The sequence below is a fragment of the Hippichthys cyanospilos genome, chromosome 2 (assembly GCF_059441005.1).
Source record: "Hippichthys cyanospilos isolate Australia breed blue-spotted pipefish chromosome 2, RoL_Hcya_1.0, whole genome shotgun sequence".
Lineage (NCBI taxonomy): Eukaryota > Metazoa > Chordata > Actinopteri > Syngnathiformes > Syngnathidae > Hippichthys > Hippichthys cyanospilos.
Genome location: NC_142370.1, coordinates 11443336 through 11470135, shown reverse-complemented (window position 1 = coordinate 11470135; position 26800 = coordinate 11443336). Strand labels below are relative to the sequence as shown.

At 41.6% G+C, this 26800-nt stretch overlaps 2 protein-coding genes across 2 annotated transcripts in view; both read right to left on the bottom strand.

Moving 5' to 3' along the window:
• Positions 1 to 204: 204 nt before the first annotated feature.
• Positions 205 to 11035, bottom strand: srms (src-related kinase lacking C-terminal regulatory tyrosine and N-terminal myristylation sites). The gene is made up of 8 exons (XM_088408964.1): positions 10350 to 11035; positions 8745 to 8866; positions 7644 to 7810; positions 6363 to 6510; positions 5618 to 5776; positions 5016 to 5197; positions 3269 to 3425; positions 205 to 2338 (listed from the first exon to the last, which is right to left on the bottom strand). Exons 1-8 carry the CDS (start codon positions 10721 to 10723, stop codon positions 2139 to 2141), a joined length of 1509 nt encoding a protein of 502 aa, XP_088265090.1. The 5' UTR covers positions 10724 to 11035; the 3' UTR covers positions 205 to 2138.
• Positions 11036 to 11425: 390 nt separating this feature from the next.
• Positions 11426 to 26800, bottom strand: part of LOC148427284 (nucleolar protein 4-like) — a 40298-nt gene continuing 24923 nt past the window's right edge. The window contains exons 3-8 of the mRNA XM_088408965.1: positions 20664 to 21091; positions 19716 to 19907; positions 19453 to 19641; positions 19142 to 19255; positions 18467 to 18698; positions 11426 to 16982 (exon numbers count right to left, since the gene is read on the bottom strand). Of these exons, the coding sequence (XP_088265091.1) occupies positions 16765 to 16982; positions 18467 to 18698; positions 19142 to 19255; positions 19453 to 19641; positions 19716 to 19907; positions 20664 to 21091 (1373 nt within the window). The 3' untranslated portion in view covers positions 11426 to 16764. The remainder of the gene's footprint in view (positions 16983 to 18466; positions 18699 to 19141; positions 19256 to 19452; positions 19642 to 19715; positions 19908 to 20663; positions 21092 to 26800) is intronic.

Sequence of the window (26800 nt, the reverse complement as noted above, 5' to 3'; positions counted from 1 at the left end):
CAAGGATCACAGGCCTGCTGGCGCCTATCCCAGCTGACTCTGAGCACTCGTCAGGGGAAACCCTGAACTTGTTACCACCCAATCACAGGGCACAGAGACAAACAATCTTTCACACACACAATCACACCTAAGGACAATTTGGAGTGTCCAATAAAGCAGCCATGTATGTTTTTGGAGTGTGGGAGGAAGCCAGAGCCAAGTATGTCAACATGAAAGAGTGAAAACACTTTATTGCGACAACGTGTCACTCAAGTCATTTTGTTTTCGTTTTTTTCTTATGGCTCAAGTTTGTAAATGACAAAGTAGCAAAGTTGCATTGTTGTTGCATCGCATGCAACCCTGTCAAAAAAAGTGGCTGTGGTCATCGGGGGGACGGCCGTGTAAACATGGTGGCCCCTCCGGGGCCACTGGAAGACTGAGTGAGTGTAATACTTTGTGCCCGGCTAAAAAATTGTTTGCCGTACTGGCCGAGTGCGAGAAGCTACGCTATGCTACGTGTGCTAACTGGTGAAGCTTAGACCATGGGTGGGCAATCTTTGGTACTCAAGGGTCACTTTTAAATTGGCAAATAGGCTGTGTCACTAGATGTGGTAAGATTTAAAAAATAAATAATCGAAGTGAAAACCTGTCTGCAGCCAACAAACGTGCATTTTCTGAAGTGAAATTGAAAAACTGCAGTTAATCAACGCGGTCAATATCGGAATAGGCTGATGTCACTCATGGAGGATAGGTATTGAAATCCTGAGCATGAGGCCCTGAAAGTTCCTCGTTAAAATACAGTAGAAACTGTATACAAAACACTTTTTACTATTGATAATATTCATTCTAAACACCGTTTTCTGATGAAGATTGCCTTTGCGGAATATAAATTAAGCAGCAAAACCCACTTGTTTCTATTCATCTCAACGAGCCAATCGTGGCTTATCTGTTTAGCAAATTTGGTCATGTGATGTTGTCAAGCTGAGCCCTGATTCAGTCAACAGCAAAAGACAGAATGGCCAACCCGAGATAGATTAAAAACTGCTGGATTTTGCTACTTCATTCATATTCCACAAACATAGTTTTCATGAGGATATTGTGCTTAAACTCATGGAACCCACAGAACATATTCTTTTAAAGAAAAGTTTTGGGTTGACTTTCACTTTAGTGAAATAATGAACTTTATACAGTGAGCCTTTGTTTATTTACTTAGCGATGCACTATTTTTATTTTTTTTTTACCTGTGGAATCATTTTTTGATGAAAAACTGCTGCAGTTTCTTTGTTGTTTTTGTAATGCTTTCTGACGCCACTGGACGGCGCCAAAGCCTTTACTAATACGAAATTCGTACTTGATGTCAAGCAACTATGTCGACTACACAGACCGAGCCTACTGATTTGAGCTTATTGTATTTTGCATTTTGTTTTCATTGCAGCAAGTAAATTGTAATTTTAAGAGTAATATTTTATCAAATGTAGTTTTTTTGTGTGTTTTAGGATCACAATTATGGGCACATTTAGCTTGAACTATAAAATGGTCAAATGTGAAGATTTTAGGGGCATCAGTTACTCATGGATTTTTGCTGCTATAAATGCGCTTTTTTTTTTAATCGAAATCAATTATTTCATGAGTGAAATTTAAAAAAAAAAAGCAGTTTCATGAAAGAATTTTGGGAGGAATAAATGGCAACTCGTTCAGACAAGTTTTAAAGGACTATTGATCATGTAAATGCCCGGTGGACCTTTTTTTTTTTTTTTTTTTAAGCAGCCGGAGCCACTCTTAGCCCACCCTTAGTCGAAGCACAGAGTTTTTGCAACCACAAAAGCCTTTCTGGGACTCACATTTGTTCTTAACAAATGATGAGGCTAAAGCTAATCACCAAAAGGGAAATCCGTCTCGACTGAGAAATTAGCGTTCAATAGTCCGTCTTCCTTCAGGAATATGACTGGAGGGTTTACATTTCGAAAAAAAATACATTAGCTACTGACAGGCAGCTAATGTGGCTCAACGCTAACCAGTACATCATTATTGCACATAGCGCCCCCTTGTGGCCTGCAGTCGTCTTTGAAGTGAGAAATTCTATCCAGCTTCTTTCTCGACAGACTCTTCTCGTCAGCGTCCGCGGCGGCGGTGTCGTCCCGCTCAACGCCGCCAAGCAGTCACACCTCGATGGTTTTGAAGTAGATTCGAGCGTAAATGGAGTCCAGCTGGCTGTGCAAAGCGTGAAAAGAAGGCCTCTTGGAAGGCTCGGCCGCCCAGCAGTCCATCATGATGCGATAGATGTTGTGTGGACACCTGCTCGGACACGCCAGACGAGCGCCAGACGAAAGCAGGTCCAACACTTGCTTGTTGTTTTTGCCTGAAAGGTCGTCACAGTCAAAGAATGGGAGAATCTCGCGATACTTCAGCTCAGCATTGAAAGGCTCCACTTTGGCATTGCGCATTAGTGTAGGAGAACCAATTAGCGATTATATGTGTTGTGCAAACTTTGAATAAACATTGAAACTAAACACATGTTTGAAAACAGGATACATGTAAAGACGGAACTTAACTGATGGACATTTTCCGTCAAACACCAATCAGAGTTTCTTTTATTTATATAAATAGTGAAAAAGCATTTCGCCATTTCACTGAATAAATTCATGAAATTCATATTGTAACGCGATGTGATACGTGAAAGCATTTGGAAAAACTAAACCAACATAATAATTGATGAAGATGGATAAGTAATATGTTGATAAGCATTTTTTTATATGGATGCGCATTGTCATTAATGACACAATTTAACAGCAGATTATAAAAAGATTGAGAATCACCCTATAATATTTACCAAAGTTTTCATACATGTCAACTTTGGGCATGTTACAGCCCCCAGAATTATCATTATTTGTGTTTGTTATTGAAGTAAAAAATTTCGCTCGATATCTCTTCCATTGCTCTATTTATGTTTTCACAAGTGACAGGATCAACGGAAGCCCATTTTGTGCCATATCGTCCTGAATCTCAGCCTATTGATTTGTGTCCATTACAGTGGAATAAGAATTAGTTTTTGGTCTATATATTTTTTTTTCCATTCAAGCTACCCTAATAGGTCCTTGTGTGCTCAGTAGAGGACTTCCTGGCTTTGCCATTAATGTCTCCTATGTTTGAGTAGGACGTGATGCGCCTTGCTGTCATGCTGGGACAAAACGGACACATCAATGGATACAAATGAATAAGCTGTCTCTCAGAAGGATATGACTGAATTACCTTGAATTTCAAAAACACGCATGTTAGAAAGCGACACTACCTTCGTAGGGCATTTTCCCGCGTGACATCATCTCATAGAGCAGAACGCCAAAGGACCACACGTCCGACTTGACGGAGAACTTCTGGTATATGGCGGCCTCTGGTGCCGTCCACCGTACGGGTATCTTGGTGCTCCGGCTGGCTGTGTATACGCTGTCCTAGAAAATGCCAAAAAATATACACTTTCACCTGCAGGAACTTATCCCTAGTACTAGGGACATTTAGAGAGGCACTGTTGTTTGGACAGGAGATAACTCAGTACTGTCACATTGTTTTTCTACATGTGCTGCTGCACTCTTTGTGTTCAATTGTCTAGACTTTAAAGCAGCCGTTCCAACCGCTGGTACCGGGCCGCACTTCCAAGCGATAATGGTAGTAGGGATGGATGATTATGTGATTGAGAATCTTGATACTGCATTTGACTACCTGTTAGCATATTTACTTAATAAGACACAGAGGACAGCTTTTCTTTGAAGCTTTTGTTTGCAAGTTCAAGCACCGTATTTTCCGCACTATGAGGCGCAACGCATTATAAGGCGCACATTCAATGAATGGCCTTTTTAAAAACTGTTTTCATATATAAGATGCACCACATTATAAGGCGCACAGAATAGAAGCCAGAGTTGGGGCTAGGGTTGCATTTTGCATTCAATAGATGGAGCTGCACTCAAGAGAATGTCAACAAAACAGATAAGACAGTCAAACTTTTGAGTCAGAAATAAAGAATAAAGATGATTTGTTAAAAGTCTTGTTCTTTGTGAAAAATCTGAAAAATGGGGAAAACTATACCTCAATTACATTAAAAGAGTGTTTCGATCAGGGGTAATAATTGAAAAATTTACATGGCGATTAAGGGTTGGGGATTTTTTGTTCCCCAAAAAAGAAAACTTGCGGTTTATGCTTTTCATAGGGCGCACCGAATATAAAGCGCACTGTCAGCTTTTGAGAAAGTTGAAGGCTTTTAGATGCGCCTTATAGTGCGGAAAATACAGGATACAGAACCCGCCAATAAATGGAGGAAGAAGCAGGAAAACATAACATATTAGTGACAATGAACCGAAAACAAAATGCGGCTAAACATACTGTTGATAGCCATCGTTCGAAGATGATGCTATTTTGACAAGAGAATTCCTTCCCATCACATTTGTGATGGTAACGCAAAAGTGACAGGGATATGAAGCTCTTGAAAGCGGAGTTTGACGCAGCTCGAAAACAAAAATACTGTATTACATATAATAGCAGTTTAGCAGCAACTAAATAGTCATTGAGTCGCCAGATCAAAGCAGCAATCAATCGTATGACTTTAATTTGATCATGCGCGGATCTTTTACATAGCACTGATGTTGACGCCTGGGGTCATAAGAAAAATGACATTTTAAGAGGTTTGTTGTCGTTGATTCATCATGAAAAAGAAATCGTCCGATTCGTGTTTTAAAATGTATATTCTCTGTTAATAAATTGTTGTGTTAAATGTATCTGTTTTCAGTACCAATGCTTTAAAACTGGCAATTTATGAACAAAAATGTAAAGTTGGTTGTGTCATTTCCACCGATGTGACTGCATTGTTAAAATTTCAGACAAAATATGGAACGAGTAGTTAGTTACAATTTGCAAATTGACGAGGGTTATTTGTAGCAAGATCTTATGAAAATGTTCTGGGACGTCTGGTGAATTGTTTGCATTTTTATTTGAATTTACTGTGCTTAACTTCATTTTTACACCTTGATGACTCGGCACATCTTACGCACCTTTATAATACGAGCCAGTCCGAAGTCTGCCACCTTGCAGATCAGGTCATCTCCCACCAGGATGTTTCTGGCCGCCAAGTCTCTGTGGACAATGTTCCTGTCTTCCAGGTAAGCCATGCCCTCAGCCACCTGACTGCCCATGTAGATGAGGTGAGCTGAGGTCAGCACCTGGCCTTCAGCAGCTACACATGCAGGCACATTTTTTTTTTTTTTTTTTTACTTTCTTAATGGAAGTTGCATTGAAACCAGTTTTGAAATCTCAGACCACTTTTAGGCCAAAGCTACAGCGAACATCGTTGTCGAAAACGCTTGAAAAAAATGTGCCTGATTCTAACAGCACGGCTAACTTTACGCCCATTTATGATTTGTTGAACTACATGAAATATTTTTCCCGATACCCAGCCTATTCATTTGTGTCCAATATCATGGACATTTGTTCTAGTTTGATGCTTTTGACTCAATTGAGCCACTGATTCATAGAAGACGTGTTTGGATAGGATGCAATTTCTTTAATGTCTTGCTGAGAAATAATGAACACATCCGTGAACACAAATGCATAGGCTGTCTCGAGGGAGGTTATAATGATTTTTTTTTGTACTCACACGCAAGATAAGATTTGAGGCTTCCTTTGCTCATCAGCTCAGTCACGATGTAGACCGGTTCTCCTCGGGAGCACATGGCCAGCAGCTGGATTAGCTTGGGATGGTGAAGGCTTTTCAGAGCCTGGACCTCCTTCACAAACTCGTCCTGTTTGGTGTCCTCTAAGAACGCCATGAAAATACAGTGAAACCCCTGTCCTCATACGTACCAGTTCAACTGGCAAAGGGTAACAGTCAAATAAATAAATAATGACATTCTTACCGGTCCCATACAGATTCATTACAATAATTGTAAATGAATGTATTTGGGTATGCATTTAATTCATCTTATTGTGTGTTCTAAAACATGTAGAGTATTTGATGAACAAATGGGAAAAGAAAATTCCAGAAAATCTCCATTAACTTTATGTAATTTACGGAAGAAATTATTTTGAGATATTTAGGAGACCTAAAAGAAGGAAGTTATATTACTTTATTTATATTTGGTTTTATGTATACTGTATATATTTTCAACAATGTATTGACAGTTGACCACCACTAGCTGCGGGTAATTGGGACCAGACCGGTGTGTATAGAAAAAATCTACATATAATTGAAACTGTTTTGAACGGTTTTCATCTCCATGTGGCCCCTGAGCCAAAATGAGCTGGACACCCCTGCTGTAAACAGTCGTTTGTGAGCTTCAACGGAGTGGTTTCCGTGGAAGTACCTCTAGTGTACGGGCAGTGTGTCGATTGCGGCATTGTACCTTGTTTGAGCATCTTAATGGCCACTCGCTTGTTTTCGGCAGTCCACAGAGCCTCCCACACTTCGCCAAAGTGGCCTTCACCCAACTTGCGGTGCAGCTTGAACTCCTCACGAGGCCTCTCCCAAGGCTCCATGTCGTAAAGCTCCCGCTGCACAGAGCACAAGCGTGTGAGCGCACGCCACAGGACGTACACGTGCTTATCAGCAGTGCTACACGCAGCAGGTTTCCATGCTGGTTCTTCTCTGAGGAACCCTCCTGAAAATGCTTGAGGGGAGCACAGCCATGAAGAATAAGCAAGAATAAGCACACAACACCATATTTAAAAAAATAATAATTATATATATATATATATATATATATATATATATATATATATATATATATATATTAAAATGAATGACAAAGGACAGACAACTTTTCCTGATCACCGTTTATTGTTGGTGTGCCACAAACATGATCCGCCGTGAAAGTGTTTGACATTTCATAGGTCAACACAATATGAAAAAAAACACAAAAAACATTTATATTAAAAAAAATGACAAAAGCCTGAACCAATAAATTATCAAAATTTTAAATGACATTTATCAACTCCAGCAAGGAAACTCAAACACATGTAGATGTCACACTGTGTGTGTTTGTTAACAAGCACACTTCATTGAAATGCTTGGAAAGTGAGATTAACATGATTGAAATCCCATATATTGCTGCTACGTTACAGTATTTATATGTATTACAATTACTATGTGCTCATTATATTACCATTATAATAAAAAACAAAGAGTTATTGGGCCACACTGAAAAGAACCAAAATAATCACATTGAAGGACTCACGTTTGAAATGATAAAAAAAATAAATATTTTTTTTAAATAGTTGGATTACACAAAAATAAAATTGTATGGGTCTTCTTTCTGGGATGGTGGAAAGGTATAATTTAAATTTTTAGTTTAAAAAAAAAAAAATCTTTTTTTTTTAGGTTGCATCAACAAAGAACATAACAGGAACATGATTTTTTTTTTCACATATTTTTGGGGACACAAGGTCAAACAAACAGTTGAAATGTCTAGAGAAGTCGTACTTCTGGCAACAAGATAAAAAATAGCTAAGGGGGTGGGGGGGCATAACCAAATGGGAATAAAGTCGTTTATAAAATATAATCTTTGAAAAAAAAACATGTATTCCTTGCTGACAAAAAAAAGATCAGCGACAAGGTTACATGAGCTACAATTGTAAGCCCTTCCAGTAAGTATGCCTACTTAATATTCAGCTGCATAAAGCTTTACCTGTTGAGCACAAGGTTCCGCCAGCACCACGCCCAAACTACGAGGGTTCTTCTGGTAGTACGAGACCAGCTCGCCCAGCGTCCCAAAGGAGATCTTGTCCGACACAAAATAGGCACCGATGGTGGAGCGTTGGACGCGAAAGTGGAACACCTTCCCCTCGCTCCGAGCTGGAAGAGCGACACAAGGAGGAGCTTTGGTGGGCACCAAAAACATCACGATATATACAGTAGAACAACAGAAGGAAAATCTAAAACGCTTATGTTGCACTAAAAAAAAAAAAAAAATCAGCAAATGAAGATAAGGCTCCTGAGACCCATCCTTTGCATTTTTGTGCACTGTGTTGGATGTTAGTCGTGGAGCTCCAAAGATCAAAAACTAAGTCCAAGAGTGTGCTCAGGAAAGGACATCTTGGCCTTTCCAATGGCATCCCAATGCTGACTTGCTAAGGAGCAAAATAAATCAATAAAAACAGACAAAAAAGGGATATTTTACTTATTTGCAGGCCATGATATTTTAAGGGGAAAAAAATCAATACAATGTCAAGAAAAATAAATGTAATCTTGAAACAGGTACATTTACGTCAATAATAATGGGGAAAAAGTTCAGAAATGTAGGAACCGTATAATGATAACGTCGGACATTTTCTATGCAAAACATATATATATATATATATATATATATATATACATATATATATATTATATATTATATATATAAAATATACCATATTTCAAGGAATATTTTAATTTTACAAAAATAAATGTCTCTTTAAAAGAGATTTTTTTTGTTTTCTAGAAAAAGTGGGTGTCAGATCACCCAATCAGCATCATCACGCACACAAAACTCAGAATATAATATCCTCCTGAGACCCAACCTCTTATTTGTGTCCGCTGTTATGTCCATTTTGTCTCAGAAAGGTTAATTGCATCCCAGCCAAACACATGGGACAACACCGTAAAGCCCAGGGTGAGCACACTAATAGGACTTGAGGATAAGTCTAATGAGACCAAAACAAATGTCCACTACGGTGGACAAAAATGAATAGGCTGGCAAAAATACTTCCTCAAGAAAAGTATATAAACTTAATCGTTATACACGTACCTGAGATAGTGTACTCATTACTGTGACTCTCACTGATGCGCGCCAGGAAGCAGCCATCTTTGTTTTGGGGGGCCAGCAGCAGCTTCTCGGCTTTTGTACGGTTGATGTTGCCGTAGTACCACCTGCACACATGACACACCCACTTTAGCGTACCATTTCTTCAAACACTTGGCGCCTCTTCGCTCATCTGTCGCTCTCCTCAAGCGTGAAATTTGCAGACCAAGGCGATGGAGATTTAGCCAGCACGTAGAAAGAGAAGAAACGTAAACAGTAAACTGGTCTGCTCAGTTCACCATGGTGGCTGAGGGATCGTTTTCTTTTGCCTGACAATCATGTGTGTGTGTGTGTGTGTGTGTGTGTGTGTGTGTGTGTGTGTGTCGACAGTGATCAGCGTGGGCAGGGCCTTCGGGTTTCATAGAAACTATCAACACACAACGATGGTTTCATTTAAAAACATCTTTAAAAAAAACGGTTGTGGTTATACCGCCAAGCAGAGCGTAGTACATTTACTGTCTATCAGCGTACTTGTGATTATTTCTTACTTAAAAACTGCAGAAAAAGAAAAAGGTACACAAGCGTAACGCGGTTTCACCAAACTCCATCGTCATGCACGAGAGCTCAGTTCAGTGAGTAGCAAAAGGTGGTTTCGATTTTGTTTTCCGTTTCGTCTTTTTGTCAGACACGCACTCCGAAAGAAACAGCAGCCTTAACACGGTTCTTTTTCCACTTGTGCAATGGTTAGACTTTTTACAGTGATGAAAAATTGACCCTGCGAAAGACTTAAATTGCTGAAATATCCTATGTTTTTCGTTTTTCTTGAATAAAAAGTCAAAGGGCATGAGCAGTCCACGGAGAAGCTATTTTAATGCTTCGTTTTTTTGGAGCATAAAACCGGTTCGGTACCCAAAATAAGAACGGTTTCGAAGTCAACAAAGCAGCAGCATGACCTTTTAACCCGGATAGCATTCAAGGAAAAAAATATGTATTCTCTTCGCAGGCGGGACAATATGGCCAGACAACACAAACTCGACGTCTCATTGATATTTGCATTTTGAATGTGAAAATGACATGCCGGCCATGTTGTAAGTGCAAGCAGTCCATGTCAGCAAAGATGTGTTTTTGACTGCGGCAGCTTTTTTTTTTGTGTCAACAGGGGAAGTCAAGTCCAAATTTCTAGTGTAAACCTCGCATTCTGATTGATACTGTATTTGTGAAATGTAAATTGAGAAGCAAAAGCCACAAGTTGACATCCATCTCTGGGGGCGGCCATTTTGTTACTTGCTGTCGAATGAAAATGACATCACACATTCAGCGGCGCCTCAGGTACGGCCAATCACGGTTAAGCTTGCGAACATCACATAACTAAACTCAGAAAAGCAATTTGTCTAATTTGTTTCAGGAATATTGATGTTATAGTTCAGGGGAGCAAACAAAAATGTTCGATTAAATCAAAGAACTGTCTCATTCATATTGGCTCTGACAAGGGTGACAAAGGAGCATAAGTGACAACCGATCTGAAATCAGCCCACCGCTCTCCTCCCCTTGTTGACTTGAGTTAGGCAGACGGCAGTAACTGACCCGAAATCAGGCCGGTTAAGCACTCACTTGTGTTTGGCGAACTCGTCCTGGAGAACCGCCACATAGTTAGCGGGGATAAGCCCGGACTCGAGCGACCCGGTCAGTTTCTTTGCCAACACGTAGTCGCCTCGCTGCTCCAGCACCGAAAGCTTGTCGCCCTCCCGGACCGTCAGCTCGTCGTCGCTGCGGGCCTCAAAGTCGAAGAGCGCCGCGTACAGTTGCACCGGCCTCTTCTTGGGTGACGGCACGCGGATGTCCCCCGACACCGTCCGGATCTCGGAGGCCTGCGCGGCCCGGTTGACGATCACATGGTTCGGCACGCTCGGGTAGTGGATGTCGGGCCAGATGTAGTCCCAGAGGCGTTTGAAACACGGCATGCAGGAGCGGCAGCAGCCCTCCATGACCTCCGGATCTTACCAGCGTCCTCCGAGCGCCGAACAGCCCAGAAGCAGCACAGAAGCAGCAGCCGCCCCGCGGTGCTGCTCTCCTGCGCGGCTGCGATCAAGCATTCTTCCGGGCAAACGGCGGCGGCGGGCTCCAGATAAGCCGGACCGACCGGTTTTTTCGCCTACTGGGCGCATGGACGCGGGCCGCCGCGGGAATGCGGAAGCGGCGGCGGGTTCGGGCTCGGTTCGGGACCCGCTGACACATGCGAACGCGCGCCCCTCAAAGTATGTCGGGCTCCGGCGGGCGAGCACTCAATATAATGAGCAATCGCACTTTTTTTTTTTTTTTTTTGCTGCTCTGACGTCATATGCACTTCCGAGATACGGGTTAATTTATTGCGTGGCCACGCTCGGAATAGTCGTGTCTCAAATCATCATCGCCCTTTAATAAAAATAAAACCCTTCCTCATATTTTCTCACGGCTGAAATATTCTTGAATCACTTCATTCTCTCCGCCACAGTACATTATATAGACTGTACAAATGTACAAAAAGCAATACAAACTCAAAGTAAAGAACTTTTCATTTACGCTCAGGTGTCAATCAAAAGGAAAACAGTTGAACAATAAGCAATTGATGTGTCATTGTAATTTTTGATACACTTTGAATTAAGCCATTGTGTGACTTTTTTTTTAATTTAGAAAAAGAGAAACATAGCTAGTTAGGACACAGTTTTTATTAGAATTAGTATATTTCGCTTTGTGTTGTACATTTCAGGAAATCCGAAGAAAAAACAAAATGTCCGCAGTGACAGCACATTGAAAAAGAAAGTCACCAATAGATCGTTGACATGATAAGTTCTCTTTGACAAAACACAACATAAAGTCTCATTTACATCTATATGAACACAGTAGGTCCACTGTTGTATGGAATAAGAAAGACAATAAATAGAAAATGGTATCAAAGAGGGCAGCAAATGAGAGTTTGTACAAAACTTTGTTGTATTATTTTTGTTTCCTGAGGTTGACGTGACATCTGCAGCCTTCTCAATCGCTAAATATATTAATAGACCCCCCCAAAGTGGGGCTCAATGGCTTTTCATTTTTGAACACCGAGTAGTTTGTATGTGTGTGTGTGTGTATGTGCGTGTACATAATTGAGCGCCTCCAACACCCCTCCACACACACACACACACACACACAACATACGCAAAAAAAAAAAACAGAAAATCATAAATGAATCATAAAAATCATAGCGGGATGCTTCTTGGTTTTCAATTCAAGCCCAGTTCTATTTCTTCCCCAAATAGAATTTAGCTAGCTGTTAGCATCTCTAATAAGCAAACAGGTACAGATAGATGATAGCAATCTGTTAAAATACTTAAAATATGTAGAGAAAGGCTAACAAACATCTAGTATGGCTTAATGCTAGCGAGTATTTAGCATGCCTAATGTATACAGTACATGACTGGATGATAGCAACCAACCGGTGGCTTTAAGGAAATGACAAATTATTAGCATTTCCTCAGTGTTTGATAACTAAATGCTAACCTGCAGTTAGAAACACTAACTGATTGATGGTGCCGAGTGCATGCGAGATGTTGCAGATAAGCTTTTGACGTCTGCTACTTGGGGAATGTCTTCTCCAATTGGCTAACAAGTTTCTGTCAAAAAATATCAACCAATTAGATCGGGCGGGCTGACATTCCAGAATCTAGCAATCAAATGTTTCTCGCAGGTTTTTGTGATGGGGGATTTGAGAGACATTTTAAGTGCTCATTTCATTTTTTTCTCTGAGCATTCCACAAAGATTGAAGCCACTTAGCATATTACTAACTTGTGATTCATGCCACCATGGCTAAAATGATAACAATTGACACGTAAATGCAAACAAGCTGTTAATTTCCCATGAAGAAATGCTAAAAAAATTATTGGCATCTCCTGGTCATCTATGGCTGAATTCTGACAGCAGTTATCATCACGTTGTTACAATAATAATATGAATGACCATTATCTCCTCAGTGACTCATGGCTAAATCAAGCAAGTACTGTAGTTAGCTTCTCTGGTGAACATAGTGACGTGGTAGCTCACTGTTAGAATCCCTGAAGTCACACATTGTTTAAATACCAAGAAAATATTTTAGCATCCCTTCAGTGACATCTGAGGAAACATTAACAAGAGCTGAGCATCCTGAATTCAGGTGTGTGAGACGCTAGCGATCCCAAATAAGAAACTAATAAGCCTCTCAAAAAGTTGAAGAAACGTGAGCGTCTTAAATTAAAAACATCTCTCAAGCGTGAAGTTGTTACTTCTAAGTTGGTCTTCCCATTTTTCTTGTTGCGGGTTGGAGGGTTAAAGGTCACGGAATACGAGGGAACGGGGCAGAAAGCTGAAGTTCTGTACATGTAAACATCACACTTCCACTGAGTGAAACGAGGCCGAGCGAGTGATTCAGATCATAATCCAGAAGTCAAAATACACCACAGAGAGAAATAAAAATAACATTGACGCTAACGTGGTAACACACAGCCAGCAGCACGTAGCTCGCCTGTGTATGTGTGTCTTCAGTGAGATGGAGTTATCTTAACTGACTTTGGACCAGACGCTTGATACACCCTAGACTGGTAAACAGGCAATCGCAGGGAACATACAGGCAAACACTTATACTCACATGTACGCCTATGGGCAATTTAGAGTCTTTAATTAATCTAAGATGACTTTTGGCGAAACTTGCTGACTAGCTGTACGACGTTTTCCTGATGTTAACCCCGGACTGGACAAACAAGCGTTTATACTCACAAAAACATCTGTGGACAATTTTGAGTATTCAATGAACAGATCATGCACGTTTTTTGGAAAGTGCGAGGAAATCGCACATGAAGAAAACCCACGCAAGCACAGGGAGAAATTGCACGCCGCCGACGGTCCGGAGCCGAGAGTCAAACCCAAGATGCTTCGACTTTGAGACAGATGTGCTAACCCCTAAATCACAGTATTGTCCCATAGAAAAATAAAAAACAGACACAAATCTTGTTTTGTTGACATTTGTTCTTAAAGGTTGTGAATGCTCGACCAGCATCGTATCTCAGTTTAGCCGTACTTCTCCATCAAATACAGTACACCGATTTATTTGATGACATCAACTCAGTAAATAAAGATGTTGTTTCCATTCAAGGAATTCACGTTTGGATGTGATTGCCACCGGTCAACATTTTGGAATGCGTATCTGAGGCAAACACTGTCAAACTTTGTAGTAAAAACAAGGAAAATACATTATATCATTTTTAAAAAATAATTACAAACTTCATGGTGGGAATTTTAAAAAATGATGTCAAGGAGGCGGAGCTTTCACAAATTATAACTTGGCAAAGATTGTCCTTTGTTTTTTAGCGTTTGCCTTCATGGATTGAGAATAACAACAGTCGTTCTTAGATTATGTTGTGGTTCCACTAAACTAACACAAATGCTAAGCATAGAGTGAGCAAAATTTTGTCCTCAAGGGCCAGATTTGATTTTGAAAATAGGTATAAGGTAAAAAATGAAACCGGCTTAAATGTGTATGTTGAATATGTCCTCCTAAAAATATTTTTGAGTATTTTTATGGCTGATTTAACGATTATTCTAGAAAACAAGTACCGTGTTAAACTGGCAATGCGAAATGATTTATGAATCGATACTGTAATGCTTTTTAATACATTAACGACCGAATGAGAGAAATTAAAACCGCAATAATGCAAAAAATGCTATTCTTTTTTTAAGTTTATCCTAGCTCATACCACGCGTGACCCTGGTCCATACTTTCCCAACACTTGGCTTATAACCTTTAGAACCTGATTGTAGCGCAGTGACACACGAATTATGTGACATCATCGCTCCCAAAGCCCCCCCAACCTCTTTTCTCATTCTACCCCTTTAATTTTTTTTTTGCATATTTGTCAAACAAATAAAACAAGAACAAAGACATTCTTCACAGTTCAAATCGGGAATGTTCCACAAAGCCGACGAGTTACGTTCGCGCTCATTGCGCTCTCTCCCAATCGCTAACCCCTCGCAGCGTGTGACCGACCGCCTCGCGTCGAGGGAGCTTTGTGATTATCAGCTGCATTGCAAAAAAAAAAAAAAAAACAAGAAAAACAAGTGCGATCAACACCACCTGCCCCCTTTCCACCACAGAATAAAAACATCAGTCAGAAATAAGTCACCTTTTCAAATTCCCTCTGTCCAACCGTCAGCGATAGCTTCCTTTTTTAAAAAGTTGTTTTCGCACAAACACCTCAGTAGTAAACACACATTGTTGATTTGTTTCTGTCGTTTACCTTAGTTTTGTTTGACCTAGCTTACTGCAAGACTGCTTGATTTAGTCAGCGGCTGTGATGAAGCCAACAGTTTATGCTAAGCTAACTTTCCCCACACGACAACCTAAATCATTGCACTTAAAAGTCCTGATAAATAAGACGTCAACTAGTTAAGTGCAAAGGCAGCATAATAACATATTAGCCCGTGAGGATAAAAAGCTAGTTTGTCCTTTTTTTTCAAATCAAAAACAAAAAAGCTCAGTGGCTCATTAGCAAAGTCGTCCACTTCATGATTTGTTTGCGCCCTTTTAACTTAGACTAGCATAACTTAGGTTTATTTTAGCATTGCAAGTGCTTATACGTGTGAAGGTAAGATGAGACGGTGGGTGTAGTGTATTAGAGATGACAACATCAAAATCATCATCCACTTGACTGCCTGGGCAATGTGCTGTACACGGTGGCAAATTTCAAGTTTGTGCTGACTTTATTCTTCACGACAAATCGAGGCTGCTCGCCGGCTGTTTTCAGACCATGCTAATTAGATCTCATTTCTAAGATAAATGTTAGTTGCATTCGGTGACGTCGTCACAGTCACAATTTCATGTTGGACTTGAGTTTTTACATCGAGACATACTGCTTTAAGAAGTTCGCGTAGGACTTTTTAACGTTTTTACATGAAAGATTACGGCTTTTAAATGAACGTTCTCCTCGCCCCCAAAAATTCTGAGGTCGCTTCCTCAGCGATCCAGATCAAGCTAATTGAAATTTATAAGATGAAAAACATTAGCGCAGAATCAGATGTCGTCTCCTTGTTGACTAGCTGTGTGACATAAAACAAAATAAAACTGGAATTTAACTTAGCTTTTTTTTTAGAAAAAAAAAAAAGAATACAACTTTAAGGGAAGCTTTCTCACAACAAATGAGGCTGCTCTTTGATTTCAATACAAAGATAATAGCGACATCGAGTGACGTAGTTAACTTGTTGCACAATATAAGACCAAGTTAATGTCGGACTTGAAGTTAAAAAAAAAAAAAGTACAGTATCCTTACACTCAGCTAACGTTTTCCTGTCAACAAACCGGGGCTGCTCATTGGCCGATCCAGACAACAATTAGCCCCGCAGCCTACAACGTAGATGTTACGGATCCACATCCAAAAACGACACGTAACACAAGAAAGCTTTTGGTGGTCCGTCGTCATTGCCGTTTGTGAGGTCTGGCGCGTGTCGATGGCAGAAGCTCCGCCTCTCACTTTAGCAGCAATATCTCAGTGCTCACCTCTTCCAGTGGAGGATGAGCAGGAGCTTTAGGTCCATCGAGAAGAGACGGAGGAGGTCCAAAGAGAAGTGATGAGCAGGTTTGCGTTGGCGGAGGTAATAAAAGGGTAGCATTTAGCGCACACTCACACCCCACTCACACACAATCTTCGTCCTCCGCATCTTCAGCTGAGAATTTACAGCAGCAGGGCAGGAAGCGGATGATTGAGGTATTTCCTGCTCTGGTTGACAGGCGTTCGAGGTGCATATGAAGTAGCGTGATGATTCTCAGGAAAAGTGCTTTTATGTACAAGTCGACATGTCCTAGGGAATGTCCCATCATGTGGAGGGTACGCGGCGGGAAAGTTGATCTCCATCAAAGGAGCCCGCTGATTCTGAGAAGAATGGGATAGCCTCAAGTTATCAACCCTCACCAAGGATATTTCCCCGCAGTTTTCACCCGGAGGTTTCCGGGGAAAACTGACTAAGAGTGTGTGTGTTTGCGCTTCAGTTCTGCTGCAGGATGAGGTTCTCCAGCTCGTCGGCCGAGCGCAGCAAGAAGGCTGCCGATTCCCGGTATCCGGCGATCAGCTGACGCACTGCCGCGGTCTCCGGTTGGCTGAGCTGGGCAGAGGCCCCGCCCCCGCCTCGCCCGCCCAGACAGTGGTTGGCAGCAGCGGCCATGTTGGTGGATGAGAGTGACTTCATGCTGAGGTCTGTTGGGCCTGGTGAGGAAGAGGTAACAATTCACTAACCATAAACGATTTCAGAAAAGAGACCTACCGTACAACTGGCTGTCATCTAACAATATGCAAATATATGTAAAAGTGTCTTTAAAAATACATTTTTATACTAGATTAATATTAAGTTTTTGGTGTGGCGCAATGAATAGCATGTTCACCTCACGGTTAAAGAGACCCGAGGTCAAATCCATCTCACTCAGACTTTCCTGTGTGGGGTTTGCATGTTCTCCCCGAGCCTGCGTGGGTTCTCTCCGAGCACTAAGGCTTCCTCCCACATTCCAAAAACATGTTCTTCTCTATGCTTTCAATTTAAATGTTTAATTTTCATGTAAACATGAAAGTATACTTTTTCATTTGTGACGACCAAAGTGGCAAAGCTAAATAAGTTAAAATAATGAAAATGTTGAAACAAATTATTGTGTCAATCTCAAAACAGTACTAAGTCTGAATACATTTTTATTGTGGGACACAGAGGCTGTTGTTGTCAAAGACAGAAAATATCCATAACTTCTCATCCGTTTGTGTTAGCAATGCCATTCTAACAGATTCTATAAGAAGAGAAGCTGTGCTTTCCATCACTACCTTCGTTAAGTATCAAAGGATTACTCGCGTGTCTTTTGGGAGCATGAGTGACGTTAATAGGAAAATATTTTGGTGGTGTAAATAATATTTTTTTTTTGTACAGTTTAAGTAATTTTTTTGTGTTTTTACCATGTTTCGACATTTTTTCTCCGCCATTGCATTTTGTCTATTGTTCATCTTTTTCTTCCATCGTGCGGCTTTTTTTATTTTTGTTTGCCGTCATTCGATTTTTTGGTAAATAATTGTGTAAATACGGGAAAAAGCGAATGCTGAGGAGATTCACCAGGAAGAAGAAACTCCTGTGGACATTTGTATTGGATTCAAGTTGAATGCATTATGGAGGCCAACCCCATCAGCATTCTTAAGGGTTACCTCGGTAGGTGCGAAATGTAAAAATAATCTTCTTGAATAATCGTAATCATAATGAGACAATTGATTTTTACCCGACACCTTTTTGGTGTGACTACCAGTAGGTCACAACATGTCTGCTGAGCTCCTCCGCAAAAATTGTCGCTGTCTTGTTACTGCGTTTCGGACAAACTGACGGAGCGACGATTACAATTAGGTTTGGCTTGAAAATAAGGCGGCCCAACGGACAACGGAAGGGAAGCGGGGCACTGACAAATTTGGGACCACCACCTCTAGGTTAAAAAAAAAATAATAATAATTCAGCTTTGGCAATCACAAAATTTTGCCGTTTGAGATCACAATTTTGATCTGAAAATGACTCCAATCAGTATTTTTTCAGGCATCCATAAATTATTTAAATATTTGTTTACATTGAAAAAAAACATCCTGTCCTACAAATGAAATGTTATTGATTTAAAAAAAAATTCACGCAGCCCTGAATGCTGAACACACACGTGCCATCACGCAATTCTCACCATTGCTCTGAGTGGCGGCACTGGTCGTCATGGAAACCGGATGCTGCACAGCGCCACCCAGGCCCAGGTACCCACGATAACCATAACTGAGACCGGCGCCATTGATGTAGACCTGCGGCTCCTGGTTGGAGAAGGCGGATGCGGCCAGCGAGTAGGCGGAGGAAACCAGCGATGCTGGCTCCCTTGGGGCGCCGCTGCCACTGAAGGACTTGTCCAGCGAGATCTGCTCATCCTAGAACCCAAACACAAAGGTAACGTTGACTTCTTTTGCTGGAATCAGGAAATAAGATTTGCGGTATTTCACGATTGTCTTGTAGTATAGGCTGATTCGGTCAAAAAATTATTCTATCTTTTGTTATAACCAAAATTAATTCAAATTTGGTGCCACACAGCCGTCCCTCGATGACATCATTTTTTTCATCCTCTGATTGGTTGTTCAGAGCAAGGCAAGCAAGCAAATCATATGTACCTATATGCACACGTTAATACACTTAAAAATCAGCACCTGTATGTTGTATTTTGTGTTTTACTAAATTCACGGCCCACCATTGGCATATTGTCACAATTAATGATGTAATCTTAAACTACAGAATAAAGAATAAAGTAAGAAATGCACAAGGTTTTTGCGCCACCCTGGAATTACCCTGGGACGTGAAAAGGTTGACGGGTACTCACGTGATAGGCATCCAGGCGCATCCTCTTGGCAGCGTTGCGCGATTCGCTCTCGCAGGCGGCGGCCAGGATGTTCTCCGCCATGGCGGAGGTGAGGTGAGGCGGAGTGGGCCGAGTCTGCGGTGTAAATGATGCCATGAGGATACCAGCGGAAGCATGATTTTCATTCAGTGAGCCGAGATAAACATTTAAAACCTTGCACAAAAGTTGCCATTTTTTCATTGCCGTTAAGCCAAACAAATAAAAACGTAAACCCCTATTACGGATTTCTACTCCGCCAAATATCAGAATCAGCCCTAGTCAAGATGCAGCACCTCCATGCCATTCTTCTTCATGCGACGGCAGGATTTGAGGTAGGTACGGATGCGCTTGCGGGCTCGCTCTTGAAATTCAGGGAACTGTCTGCTGCAGGATTCAATGATGGCCTGGATCTTTTCTTTGGGCTGCTTGGAGATTGGAACCATCCGGTCTAAGTTCTCGTCCACAAACAGGCGCACAAACATCTGGAGGAACAAAGTCGGCGCGGTTATTGACTGCGTCCGCATCACTCGAGGGGCCCGTTTCCACGCCGACTCACATTGAAGGCCTTCAGCCGCTCTGGGTCCACACCCTCCGTGTCATTTATCTTGTCGCTGTCGTCGTGCTCGTCGTGTTCGTCGTCGTCATCGTCGGCGGCGACGGGACCTCCAAGACGGCCGGCGCTCAGGTCCTCGGCGCTCGCGTCCATCTTGATGCTGTCGTAGCTGCCACCAGAACTGTACACAGGAGACTAGGCACATACATGCGCACATTCAAATACATCATCCAGGTGTGCCGATGGAGTTCGGGTCAAATGTTCAAATGCCCGATTATTTACCGTACAAGAAGTCAAGCTAACCAGAGCAACAGGTGTTCATGCTACACAAGACAGCAACACACCCCCGAAACAATGAGAAGGCTAACTTCAAACGAAAGCTTATCTTCCCCCGAAATAAGGACATCAATTCCTTGGCATGCTTTTATTTTGAAGTACTGTAGCAGTGTGTCGCGGCGTGATTGACGTCATTTATGTCAACAGCACCACATTGTCGTGAAATCAAGCTGAATTGCTAATTCAACTCATTTAGGATGCGAAAAAAGTTGTAATTATCCTGCCATTGTATTATCCGATGCCCGTTGCCAGTGAGTAGCAGCGGCTCCATCTTTAGAGGCTAGTAGCACTAGATGCTAGCCACGTAGGTGGATAGCAGCACTCACCAGCCCCATATAGGGCGGTGAGAGCCATCGTATTATTTTTCAAAGGCAGTTTAATAAATATACATGACTCCACATGTGTCATCATTAACAATGGTCATAATCAATAATGTGTCATAACTGACACAGTGGCCTTTCCTACTGATTGCTTTTTAACAAAGCAGGTTTACTCAGATGCACTACTTTAGCCATGCCTTTTGTGAGATGTTTGTATGTTGCTTTGTGGCCGTCTCATATACAATACGGGCCACGGCTCAATAAAACTTGGGAAACCCATCTACTGCTGGCTCACCTTGCCACCATAGTCGCGTTCCAGTCGTGAGTCGCCGCCGTGCAAGGTGTGTGTATGCGGGATTTGCGTGTGCGGCACAGCCAGGGTGGGATGAGGAGCCAGTGTTGGTTTGGTGGCCAGCGGGTATTTCCTGCGCAGCTCCTCGGGGACATTGGGATGCAGGGCGCCAAGCAGGGCAGCCGCCGCCGCCGACACAGTGACGGGCAGGTGGGAGGCGACCAGGGGTGGCTTCTGTGGGGGCGGCCCGCTCAGGTTTACGGGCTGCGGGTCGTCGGAAGAGGAGGACCAGGACGTGGGAGTGCTGAAGTCGAGCGGGGCGGGGCAGCAGTTGCCGTTGACAACCTCAGCTTCCCTCGCGACGGCGCCGGAGGAAGAGGACGGAGGGGTGAGTGTGGGAAGGCCACTGCCACTTTCGGACGATGAATCATCTGGAATGGGAGAGGGACAGTTAAAACCACTATGTATATAAATACTGTACACGGTATATACTGTATTTGCAAGGAGACAAGTTTAAAGAGTGTCCAGCAGGTGGCGGCATAAGGTCACATAGTATAGTACAAGTTGACTACAAGAGGGCAGTTACAAGGTGCCAAGGGGTGGCTTATACCCCCTTCATGTCATTTTCCCCTATTTTTCTAATTTTCGGACATTTTCACACATACGCATGCAAACTACATATTTAATGAATTTACAATTGAGCTGAATGCAAACTTTCAAAGAATCAGTTTTGCTGCAGATGATATGACAAAGAAATACGAATGCACGCATGCCTCATTGAGGTGTTGTGTCACCCTGGCAATCATATTGAAAAAACTCTGTCCACACCCTTGGATCGATCCATTCATATTGTATATATACAGTAGATACAGTTGTGTGTGAATGTCTAGGCGCCCCTTTAAAAGCCAAGGTGTATTTGAAGAAAATAAAGGGGGCAGTGTATCATGAAGAGAACACCTTGCCAACTGTTAAATATGGAGTGCATCTGTAATGATTTGGGATTGTGTTGCAGCCAGTGGGACAGGAAACTTTGCCCGGGTGGAGGAAAGAAAGGATTCCAATAAATACCAGCACATTCTGGAAGAAAACATCATAGCATATGTAAAAAAAGCCAGAGCTGAAAAAGAATTCTACAATACGATCATGATACTCAACAAACTGTACATAAATATCCACTTTGGGCTTTGCCGTCTCCACACTTAAGTATCATTGAAAATCTGTGCACCGACTTTTCCACAGGCCCAAATGAGGGGTTTTCATTTTTCTAGTTTTGTTCAGTTTATATAAGATAGAACTATGCATTTTGATTTCTTGTAATTGTCCTTTTCAGCGCACAACTGTTATTATAGACATGAATATTAATCCTAGACATGATATGCATTTCAATTTCACAACAGCATCAAAATCCAGCCACATGCCACCACTTATTCTGTACCATCTTCCTTTATTCAGTCATCATCATCATCATCATCATCTTCATCATGCACTTTAATGGACATAAACATTTCATGATGGATGGATGGAAAATAGACGCTAGCAAGAGATGGATGACAAACAGGTGAAAAGTAGAATGCTGTAGGATGTATAGATGACCTTTACAGTTTCAGAAAATAGCAGCAGACAACTCTTGTTTACTTATAAATGTACTCGTAGTGCTCCAAGTGGTAAAATTGTTATTCTTACTAACTAAAAAGTATGTGATTATTCGTACTTTATTGTGTACTCTTCCTAGTAATGATATATTTTACATGCATACATATCATATAAATACAATGACAACAAAGGCATTCAATTCTGTTCTACTGCTAGAATTAGTAGAAGTGTTAGTAGTACTCTTATCAGTACTACTATGAGTACTTTTAGTACTGTAGTGCTCCCTCCCGCCCTGTTACCAGTTCTGCATGTATAATAAGTTCTGAGAACATCACTATGGCTCTTACAAGTAAAGTAATGTGATATTTGACTGGAGCGTATCGATACTGCAGCAGACCAAACGGGAGGTGCATCATTTTGTCTTGTCCCTATTACGCAAGGACACATAAGGAAGGGATGGAGGAAAGCGAAAAGAAAAGATGGAGACGAAGGATGTAGGGACTGTTGGGGGTGCTGGAGGGCAAGGAGCTAGCGAGAGAAAGAGGTCATGTGGGGGTGGGAGGGCTAGCTTTATGGAGGGGGGGGGGGGGGGGGGTTCATGGCTGAGGGGGGAGGAAGTTGCCGGATGACGATGATTATGATGATGGGGGGAGGGGCGGAGGAATATGTAAAGTGGAAGCCGTATATCCTGTATGTAATACATACTCATGCAAATATATACAGTACATATACTAATACGGTACATTATATATATATATATACAGTACATATACTAATACGGTACATTATATATATATATATATATATATATATATATATATATATATATATTATAGTAGACGTATACATTAACATACACGTGTAAAGAGCCACAGACACGCAAATAAAATATAATAGAACGTGTTAGAATTTATTATGTAAAACAGTCAATTCTTTCAACATGTTTACGGGGACACAATAAAACCAATTTCCACGCCAAATGGTGTCAAATGAGACCCCCCCCCAACACACACACACACACACACACACACACACACACACAAATCAACTTTGTGTTGTCACGTGCTTTCCAGTTAGAAAGGAGGACAAAGGAACACTACAGCTGGAAGGGAGGATTTCTGCTCATACACAATGAAATGACACTTTAAGGCCATAGGGTGGCACTCGTGCCTGCACAGACCTCGCTAGAACATTTTCAACTTTGTCAAGCAGTATTCAAACAATTCCTGCTTGATTTAATTTCTTACTTTGTCAATAAAAGTTTCAGGACAACAATAATTCTGAGACAGGAAACGTTTTTGTTTCATGATTATTTTTTGTTATGATTGGCCTGTTTTTATTTTGCATTAAAGGATCTAGCTTGATGCTTATTGCTATGCAGCAGCCTACCAGTACTGTTTTAAGTCATTAATAGTTGTGGACCTTTTGTTTTTGTCTTTTAGATAGTAATTACAGTCTTCAGTATCACAAAGTTCATTTAGAGGGCTTTTAACTCATTCACTGCCATTATTTTTTTTTAACAGGAGCATTTGATGCCACCATTGAAGATTTCACTCTTCAGTCTCAATCTTCTCAATTTTCTTAATGAACAATCAGTAGCAGCTGGCATCAATGTTCCATTTTATGTATGAAATTACAACAGTGTGTCTGCTGGATGAAAGGGTTGTATTTTGAGTAAGCACCGGGGATAGACATATCATGGTCACAACAATTATTTGGCACTTAGACAAATTAGGATTCTTTTCTTGAAAAGAAAATCAAATAAAAAAGTGAATGATTGTTAATGGATCAATTTAAAACGGTGTTACCTGCAGGGAACTATTTCTTTGATTTTTTTGTTAAATCTATCAGAGAGTCTGTTGACCCTGGGAACACTTCACCACCATTTTTTGTTTGAAATTAAGACAAAGATTAACACTGATACATTTTGGAAGGCAGAGAACTATTTACTTATTTAAATTTCAATATATATATTTTTAGGACATACATAGGACTGTGACAGTGGGAATTCCCTAATGACTGTCCACGATGAGTTTGACATTTTCGAAATCCTTTTCTACCAATAACTTATCCATATATATATATACACACACACACAAACACACACACACAAAACTGTAAAGCTGTAAAGGAGAGTGGTCTTTCATTGGATTGATTCAGTGTGGATCTAATCATTGAATACAATGTTTTGTGAATCCTGCTAATGTGATAACGCGCTAAAATTGCCGGCAAGGATGCGACCCATATAAACCGTGCCTTTACACCAATTACTGTACAACTTTTCTGTTTGGTGAGAACTTGGGCGCCATTTTTGTGGAATTACAGAACATCCATGATGACTACACACTGGTGAGTTTTTCAGCTAACAGTGGAATGTAGGCATCACGGGGAAATAATGGCAAATAGGTGAATAGCAAACCATGCGAGTGTTCACACTACCCTATAGACGTCATCATAACATATCACATGAATCACATGTTTAAAATCCCACTTTGTTTGAAATCCCACTTTGTTTGAAACAGGCGCGTGCACACACAAACCCACACACACCAATGTGATTTACAAGTGGAGTGCCGGGCTTTCGGTGACACAGTGTGACCATGTATGTGAATAGACCGCTGTGTGCGATTGAGCGCCAAGTGCATCATATGACCTCGCCCTCTGACCACGCTGGTGCACACGCCGCCACACAAAAGCCACTCTAACCTCCGTCCGGGAACGAGCGCCTTCCCATCAAGAAGATGGTCAGACTTGAGCTGACAGGTCACACACTTTTGTCATTTTCAGCATAACGAGTATGAGTGTATTGTTAATGATAGATTTGATGAATGAATCACCTTTCTTGTACAGTTAAAGGGAAAGTTACTTGCTATCCACAGAAACTGACATCACAGTTGCTCGGGTAATACCTAATCATAGCTCATCTTATGACCAAATTCAGAAAACAGGTGTGGTCATGTGACATTCGCAAACTGAGTTGTGATTGGTCATTACTTGAATCCTGAGCAAGTGTGGTGTCATCTTTGCATGTGACAAAATACCAACACTGAGTACCGTGAAGCAGAAAGCCACTGAAGTCAACTGACATTTTTTTTTTTTATGGGAAGGTTGAGGCAGCTCTGCCTTGATCATTAAGGGACAATGTGTAAGATGTAGACCGTTTTTCATTACGGTCAGCAGGAGGTGTTGTATTAAACATTGTCCGTAGCTGTAAAAGACATGGCCGTCTCCGGAGGAGAGCCACCCCCCAAGTAATAGAATTCAATAATAACTAGAGCTAAGATTATATTTAAAACATATTGTTGGTCGTTAAGAACACATTTATTTGCAAATATTTTTATTTATTTATAATCATTTCATTTCATTCCTTTTTACTGAAAAAAGGTCTAAATTTTACACATTGTCCCTTTAAGATGGGAAAGAAAAAATAAAACCCTTAATACGGTCAATCAGAATGCCTCAAATTTTCATTTGAAAAAAATGTCTGGCATTACAAGAGTTAACTTTTTACTGCTGAAGATGGCTAAATATGTGCTATGCCTTCAACCTATCAGACCCCTCCCTGCATTACCACTAAAAAGAAGAATCCTCAATCCTCCCTAAATGAATTCTGTGAAATTGTAAAAGTCGAACTAAAGGCATGAGGGTGGGGAGAGAGGTATGGAACGCTATGAGGAAAAATGGAAGCCTAAATGCAGGAATAGGAGAGAGAGGAGTGGTGCAACCGAGCAATGGATGATAAGATTCCAGTAATGTGTGAATAATAAAGCAGCGAGGGAGAAGGATGGATGCAGGGAAAGCTGGAGGTATAGAGAAAAGGAAGATCAAAATTGTGGATGGTGAGATGGGGAGAAAGGGGATGACTGGAGGAACCTCCGCTTGGGTGGGGGGGGGGGGGGGGGGGGATGCTCGATTGGGTCATCCGTCCATCATGCTTCATTTGCGGCTTCTCCCTTCCTCCCCCCTCGGAGTGGGCGAGAGTGTTAACAGATGCTAATTCCTTCAATGCTCCCCCTCCTCTCGGCTTCTTCCTCACCACATCCCAGGAGGCCAGGACAGGAAAGGCATGGCACGGCCCCCGCCTTCCTCAAACCACCTTCAGCCCCCTAGCCCCACCCAGGATTACAATGGATTATCCCGCTAAGATGCGGCACGAGCTGCTGGCAGGCGCCCTGCGGCTCCGCGGCGCCACACCCCGAGAGGCGCCGCCGTCCTTCCCCGGTTCAACTTGCCTACCTGGCATCGCCATGGCAACCGTCCCCACCCACACTCATGGTGAGTTAGGCAAAGGTGTGGGATGCCACATATCGAACAAAGACACTCACTTTCTACCACAGATACACATTAGACACAAGTCATGTTTTTAATGTAAAATTTCATACTCCTTCCACGCTCCAAAACATGAATATTTCGTTCAATCTTTTCACTGATCCGAGTTTGCTGATATTGACTGGTGATGAGTCCAGAGTGCATTGTACCCCACCGCTCACCCAAAGTCATCTGGGGATGCCAATTTATTGCCTTACTTCAATATATCGGTAATCACT

Excerpts from the sequence above, each read along its gene's own strand:
- srms (XM_088408964.1), bottom strand. The coding sequence starts at position 10,723 with ATGGAGGGCTGCTGCCGCTCCTGCATGCCGTGTTTCAAACGCCTCTGG. Across the intron at positions 8,867-10,349 it reads GACGAGTTCGCCAAACACAA|GTGGTACTACGGCAACATCA; the intron begins GTGAGTGCTTAA and ends TCATGTGTGCAG. Across the intron at positions 5,198-5,617 it reads CCTCAAATCTTATCTTGCGT|CTGCTGAAGGCCAGGTGCTG; the intron begins GTGAGTACAAAA and ends CTGCATGTGTAG.